This window comes from Calliphora vicina, chromosome 5, assembly GCF_958450345.1.
Source record: "Calliphora vicina chromosome 5, idCalVici1.1, whole genome shotgun sequence".
In the NCBI taxonomy this organism is placed as follows: domain Eukaryota; kingdom Metazoa; phylum Arthropoda; class Insecta; order Diptera; family Calliphoridae; genus Calliphora; species Calliphora vicina.
This window is the reverse complement of record NC_088784.1, coordinates 110,323,889-110,330,660: the sequence shown is the minus strand read 5'-3', so window position 1 is coordinate 110,330,660 and position 6,772 is coordinate 110,323,889. Positions and strand designations below refer to the sequence as shown.

Below are 6,772 nucleotides of genomic sequence, written 5' to 3'. Positions count from 1 at the left end.
CCCTCACTATTCAATTATCTACACTATATTTAGTTTTAATACATATTTGTTTAATTTCTGTTTTTTGACACCACCTTGTATAAATTCGCCTTGATATTGAGTTTTTCGTTGCTAGAAATGGGCCTTCAACCAATCAGTTAACTAAGAAATACACAGGCGTGAGCGTGTGAGCCGTTTGACGTGTGCCGGAGGGCCTCTGCTACTACTTTTATACAACTGTTAGTTGAAGAAATTTTTTTCCTCCGAATACATATGTTATTGTTTTTTTTTCTCTTTAGTTTTGTTTCTTTTTTCTTGCAGAGAAATACATAAATAGTGAAGAAATCATGATAAGAATTTCAAAAATAGCTAAGAAAATTATTGATCATTAATACAAAAATATAACTAAATGCAAAATTATTGAGTATAAACAAGAAAAGTTAATGTTTGTCCTAGAATAATTAATAAATTTGCTAAAGTTATTGGAAATCTTTTCTTTGACTTTGCCAGTAAGTTATTTCCTTCTTCGATTGTTTTTGTTTCTTTATGTTATTGTGGTCAAAACATTGAACTTTTTGTTTTACCTAAAAATAATAATAAGTGGATCATAAAATTATGATATTGGATGAAATTGTGTCATGGTAAGTTAGGATTTCATTAAAGATTTTAAAATGCAAATATCTATAGTAGAAAAAACTGTTAAAATATCTCTCTGAAAAAAGGTATCAGAAAAAGATTGGCACTTATGATAAGGAACCCTGGGAAAAGACAGTTGAGCAAAAGATACTGGATGGTTTCAGCAGTGTGACATTGAAAACTGCAAAATTAAAAACCGAACTAATTGATGTGGATTTAGTTAGAGGTGTGTATGATTAAATCTATACAAAATTAGTTTTAAACAAAATAAAAACCGTAAAATGTATTTGTTATATATAGGTATATGTATGTTTGATTGTTTTTGTTATTGATAATTTAAGTTTATTTACTTAAACGTCGTACATCTGTATGTAGGTGGTGATGTTAACGCAACTTAATTTTTACATATTTGGAATTTGCTACGATACGTATGAGTAATCGTTTGAATATAACGTTCATAAAGAAAATTTGGTTCAGAAAATATCAATGTTGCTACCGTTACCGAAATAACCACAATTATCGTTAACTTTAAAATACCGATATAATAGTAAATACCGTAAATATAATTTCAACTTCTGAAAATGTAAATTTTAGATTTCATTGAAATCTACAGAATTTAAAATGTAATAACCCCACCCGAGCCATCTTAATTCAACTTTTAGTAAACTTTAGTAAACAAGATTTAAATGAAATCTTGTCGGTCTGATATAACTTTTTTTTATATCACTTTATAAAATACAGCTAATTTTGTTCAACATATTTTTTTTTATATTTTATAATTTATTACAGGTTCTACATTTCCCAAAGCAAAACCTAAACAAACACTTTTAACTGTTATACGTTTGGCTGTATTGCGCTACTTACTTTTACCACTGTACGCACAATGGTGGGTGAAACAAACGTCTCCAAATGCCTTTGGCCTGCTTCTGTTTCTTTATATAACACAAATGATCAACTGGGCCGTTTATACGTTCAATGTCAATCGCTTGGAACCAAATAATGATGGAAATGTTTTAATTAAAACAAATGCAACACAAGTGCCGAATGTCACTGATGACGGTGTCGCAGAAAAATCATCAGATACTGAGGTAAATACTTATAATATCAGATTAAAGAAAATAGTCGCATTCAATTTTTTTGTATTATTCATTTAAGCACATTGTTTCTCTATCGGAGCTTTTAATACCAATGGTTTTAAGCCTTTTCCTTAGCTTAATACATTCTCAGATTGTGGCTACAAATATAGCTCAAAGTGGCTCCAAAAGTAAAAGAAGACGTTATTCAAATACCAGTCAAAATGGTAAGCATTCTAAAGAGCCAAAATTACGTAGGCGTAAAAAGCTGGTCAAGTAAGTAAAAATGTCATTGTTTATAAAATATTTCTTAATTCTAAAATATTCTCTGTCATGGCACATGAAAGGCTACGTAATCACGATTTACTTGAAAACACGGCAAATAAATCGATATCACTTAAAAAATACTCTGCTGGAAGCACAGAGATTTTAACTAAATCAAACTCAGAGATTTCCTCTAACGCCTCTACCAATACTTCTACCACAATACTCTCGGGTAAACGTTCCAATCTCACTCCGTCTCCAACAACTCACGATGGCTTTCCTTCACAATCATCGCGCATTTCGCGAACTACATCATCATGCACACCACCCCCGCCTTTAACTCAAACAACTTATAGTAATAACTTGAAATTAGATCTCGTTGACGTCCTGTGCAAACATTCAAATTCTGAAGATCTTCTGCATTTAGACAACGACACTGAATGTTCGATTAGAAAACGCAATGTTAATTGGCAATCACCCATTCACAAATATGCGACAACAACAACAACGAGAGCAACACAAGAAAAACAACAGCAAACATCTCCCCAATCCATATCCACAACTAGCAGCACACATACATCGCATGTCGGAGAAAATTCTAGCATTTCATCTGATAGTACGAGTGTCTCACCTACTAAAACTGTTCGTATCGATGAATGCGTACAAGAATTCTACGATGATCTAATCAGTCGTACATTGGAACCCACAACAAAAAGCTCACCAAATTCGAGTGGGACTGCAGTTGGTACAGATGGTGGCGGCAATAATGTTTCGAATACAAGACGTGCTGTTGGTGAAGATGATGGATTCGAAAGTCTAAATGGTAAAAGTTCGAGTGGCGAGGATACAAATGCTTCACCCCAGGTAACAAAGAATCAATTACGATTACGTTTAAACATTTTGGACAATCATCAACGTGTACTACACTTGAATGAGGTAAATTAAAAATAAAACTTTTTTTAGCTGCGCGCCCAGCTAATTATTAAGCTATTTTATATTTTAAGCCTTTGCAACAAAGTGCCACTTCCATTTGTATTCGTCGAAAAGGACCTCATGTAATGACAACAGAAAATCTGGATTATAAGACAACGAAACAAATGAATAGTGGGAAGTCACGTAACATCAGTAGCGAAGAAACTGAGGAGGAGGGTGATGATGGCGAACTCATATCCAGTCCAGCTTCGCCAGGCAATGTATCGAACTATAACGAATGTACAACATCAGCCACAGAATGGTTGGGCATAACGACAAACAGTAGGTCAAACAATTAATTTAACTGTGCCTATATATACCCTTCACAAAGTATATGTTGAAATCAACTTTCCGAAGTCCGCAAATGACTTACGCAAATACGCCATTCCCGCTTAGGTTCTTATATAAAATCCAGAATCCACCATTTTTTTTTCAACATAATTTTTTACCCAATTTTTTTTTCAGCAGATTTTTATTTTACCAAAATTTTTTATCAAAAACTTTTGTTCACCAACATTATTTTTCAATATTTATCTTAAAGTTTACTTTAGTGAAGGGAATATAAGATTCGGCACAACTTACTTGTTCTATTCAATTAAAATACATAATACATTTTCTTTTGTTTGCAACAATCTAATAATTAGGCGAAGATTGCAGTTATAGTTCGGAGTATGACAATTCAGATAATTATAAAAGTAATCAATATTCTGATGATAATGGCTGTGATTTGGATTTCACGCCAACCGTCCTCCTAAACCCCCATGGAACGAGTGATAGAAGTATGTACTGTATGGTGTAACATATAAAGCAAATACTTATTTAATCCTTTAAATTTCTACTATAGTAAGCTGTACGATTTGGGATCAAAGGGAAATAAAAAAAGCTCAGATGTCGGTTTTAGAAATATCGTCATGTATAATTGACAATGTTGAATCAATGCCGGAAACGAATGATTACATATACATTGGTATATTTTTTTCATTGTTGCTGTCATTGATACCGTGTTTTTGTCGCCTGTGTGAAGTAACCCTTGACGCAGAAAATCCGAGCGAAATAAATTATTTTGATTTGCCCATGATGTTGTGGGAGAAGGCATCATTTTCTTTTATGGCCATTTTTCGCTTTGCTTTTGGTCATTCACCATGGGAGCGTACAGTGCTGGTGATTGGTTTAATACAACGTATTTGTTTGACACTTGTGTTATTTATGATTTTTGCTGTGGCCGAGAGAACATTTAAGCAAAGGTAATACTTGTTGATAGCGCATAATTTGTATATACAAAGATAAAATACTATTTCGTTTCAGATTTTTATATGCAAAACTTTTTTCGCATTTAACATCGTCACGTCGGGCTAGAAAGTCGAATTTACCCCATTTTAGATTGAATAAAGTGAGAAATATTAAAACCTGGTTAAGTGTTAGATCATATTTAAAAGTGAGCATTCATCTTGTTTGTTTAATTAAAAGACTCAACATAAATCGTTTGCATTTCAGAAAAGAGGACCTCAGCGATCGGTGGACATTATAGTGTCGGCTGCTTTTATCATTACCTTACTATTGTTGGCATTTTTAAGCGTAGAATGGTTGAAAGATTCAGTTCATCTACATTCACATTTGAATTTAGAGGCTCTTATGTGGTCCACAACCATAGGGATATTTCTGTTGCGTTTTATGACTTTAGGCAACAAAATTCATCACAAATATCGCAGTGTTTCTGTGTTGATAACAGAGCAAATTAATTTATACCTGCAGGTAAGTGAATTATGATGCTTAATTTAGACTACATTTGTATAATTTTATCATATTACAGATTGAAAAGAAACCCAAAAAGAAAGATGAATTAATGGTCTCAAATAGTGTTCTAAAATTAGCTTCTGATCTTCTAAAAGAACTTGAAACACCTTTTAAAATTTCCGGTCTAAGTGCTAATCCATATCTGTTTACCACCATTAAAGTGGTTATACTTTCTGCTTTATCAGGAGTTCTTAGTGAAATGTTGGGCTTTAAGCTTAAACTACATAAAATCAAAATTAAATAAAGTACCTTGTAGTTTTTCTTTTGTTATATTTTTTTTATTTTTTTTTATATTAATTAGTAATACTATTCTATTTTGCATTATTATAGAAATTTAATAATATGTATATGTATGTACAATTCCTCTTATTCCCTGTATTACGTTTTATTAATATAGATTCGAGATAAAGAAGAATCATGAACAAATATTGTTGCCATTAGATATTCTAGTATACAAATTATATTCCTATTATTAAAACAAATTTTTATTTTATAAACACAAACAAAATTTTGAAGCGGTGAAATTATATAATCATATTTTCATGAATCTATGTATATCATTTTTTATAAAGACTAATTTTGATTAAATATTTGTAAAATAAAAGAAAAATGTTAAATATTGAAACTAAATAAATTGTATTTAATGTTGATTAAGCAAATTAAGTACATATTGCCTCGGTAAACTGCAAATTATCATACATTAAAGTGCTCAATGCAGTCGTATTTCAGCTCTGGGTGGAGAAAGAGCTCGCGCGTCATTGTCATTATCGCTTAAGGGCAATCTCTGGCTGCCTTCGAGAGTTTTGCGGCTCACTCTCGCATTGGATAATGTTTGGCGTCGTCTAACTGTACCGCGTTACAGTTTCTCGAAGTTGGCATTGTCCACATGCAATTTAACTTTTTAACGTTTCAGCTTCCTATATGAAGATATAGGTACCCTGGGAACTAAAAAAAAGTGCTCAAATATTGTATGCCGGAAAAAACTACCTTAACGAGGAAAAAACATTTTTTTGCTAAAATTTTTAAATTAAATAATTATTTTTGTAAATCGAAATATGTATGTATGTAATTATCGTTCTAATGGGATGTAAAACAAGTATGAGAGCTATATTCGGCTGTTCTGAATTATATATATTCTTCAACAAATCATACATTAAAAGTATTTTTTTTGTAATTTTCATTTAAAATTTTTTTAGTAAAAAAAATTTTTTTTTTAGTAAAAAAAATTTTATCCCAAAAAATATTTAACAAATTAAAAAAAAGAATTATTAAAAAAATTTAATTTTTTTTAAATTATTTTTGCAAATCGATTTTGACCCATTGTACGTCCCATTTTTACTAAAAAATTTAATTTTTTTAAAATTATTTTTGAAAAATCATTGCAGATCCATATTATTAGATATCCATATTGTCTATATTAATGAATTAATAATCCAGATATAGATCAAAAATAGGTTAAAAAATCGATGTTGTTCATTTGTGGCTGATTTTCTCGATTTTAAATAGCAACCGAGCCGGGTGATATATTGATGTATAAATCATCCTGTAAGTTATTTGGGGGCTACAGAAAGTTGATTTCAACATACAGACGGTCATGGCTATATCAAATCAGATATCTATAACGATCTAGAATTTATATACTTTGTAGGGTCGCACATGAAAAATACATTTCACTCATGGTGAATGGTATAAAAATAAAATAGGTTAGAAAAGTTATTAAAAATTTTTCAAAAAGTTCGAAAAGAAAAACAAATAGGAACGGTGAAACATAATATGTAAATTAAAAACGAAAAATCAATCCAAACAAAATTTAAAATCGTATGGCATTTTAAATAACGCAACACTGTATTTTTGGTATTGCCATAGTGCATTTAATAACGATTAGTACTAAAAAATACAACTGGTAAAAAATAAAAACGACAAGATAATGTCACTAGCTCAGCTGAATATTTGTCGTTCGTTTATTGTAATGTACAACTGTCTGATTTACTTGTGTTTGTTGTAGCAGTAAATAGAACAAAATCAAAACATCAGATATAATAAGCAACATTTGA

General features: G+C 30.9%; 1 protein-coding gene across 1 annotated transcript; it reads left to right on the top strand.

Annotated features, from left to right (window-relative positions):
* Positions 1–373: 373 nt before the first annotated feature.
* Positions 374–5,352, top strand: phtf (putative homeodomain transcription factor). The gene is made up of 11 exons (XM_065512300.1): positions 374–620; positions 702–841; positions 1,405–1,703; positions 1,771–1,964; positions 2,036–2,888; positions 2,957–3,206; positions 3,569–3,703; positions 3,769–4,168; positions 4,230–4,359; positions 4,419–4,676; positions 4,735–5,352. The coding sequence occupies exons 1-11, from the start codon at positions 595–597 to the stop codon at positions 4,960–4,962; spliced, it is 2,913 nt and encodes a 970-aa protein (XP_065368372.1). The 5' UTR covers positions 374–594; the 3' UTR covers positions 4,963–5,352.
* The last annotated feature ends 1,420 nt before the right edge of the window (positions 5,353–6,772 follow it).

Bases quoted from the DNA above. Each gene is read 5' to 3' on its own strand.
- phtf (XM_065512300.1), top strand. From the start codon at position 595: ATGATATTGGATGAAATTGTGTCATG. The intron at 1,965-2,035 runs GTAAGTAAAAAT...GGCACATGAAAG, and splicing joins AGGCGTAAAAAGCTGGTCAA to GCTACGTAATCACGATTTAC. The intron at 2,889-2,956 runs GTAAATTAAAAA...TTATATTTTAAG, and splicing joins GTGTACTACACTTGAATGAG to CCTTTGCAACAAAGTGCCAC.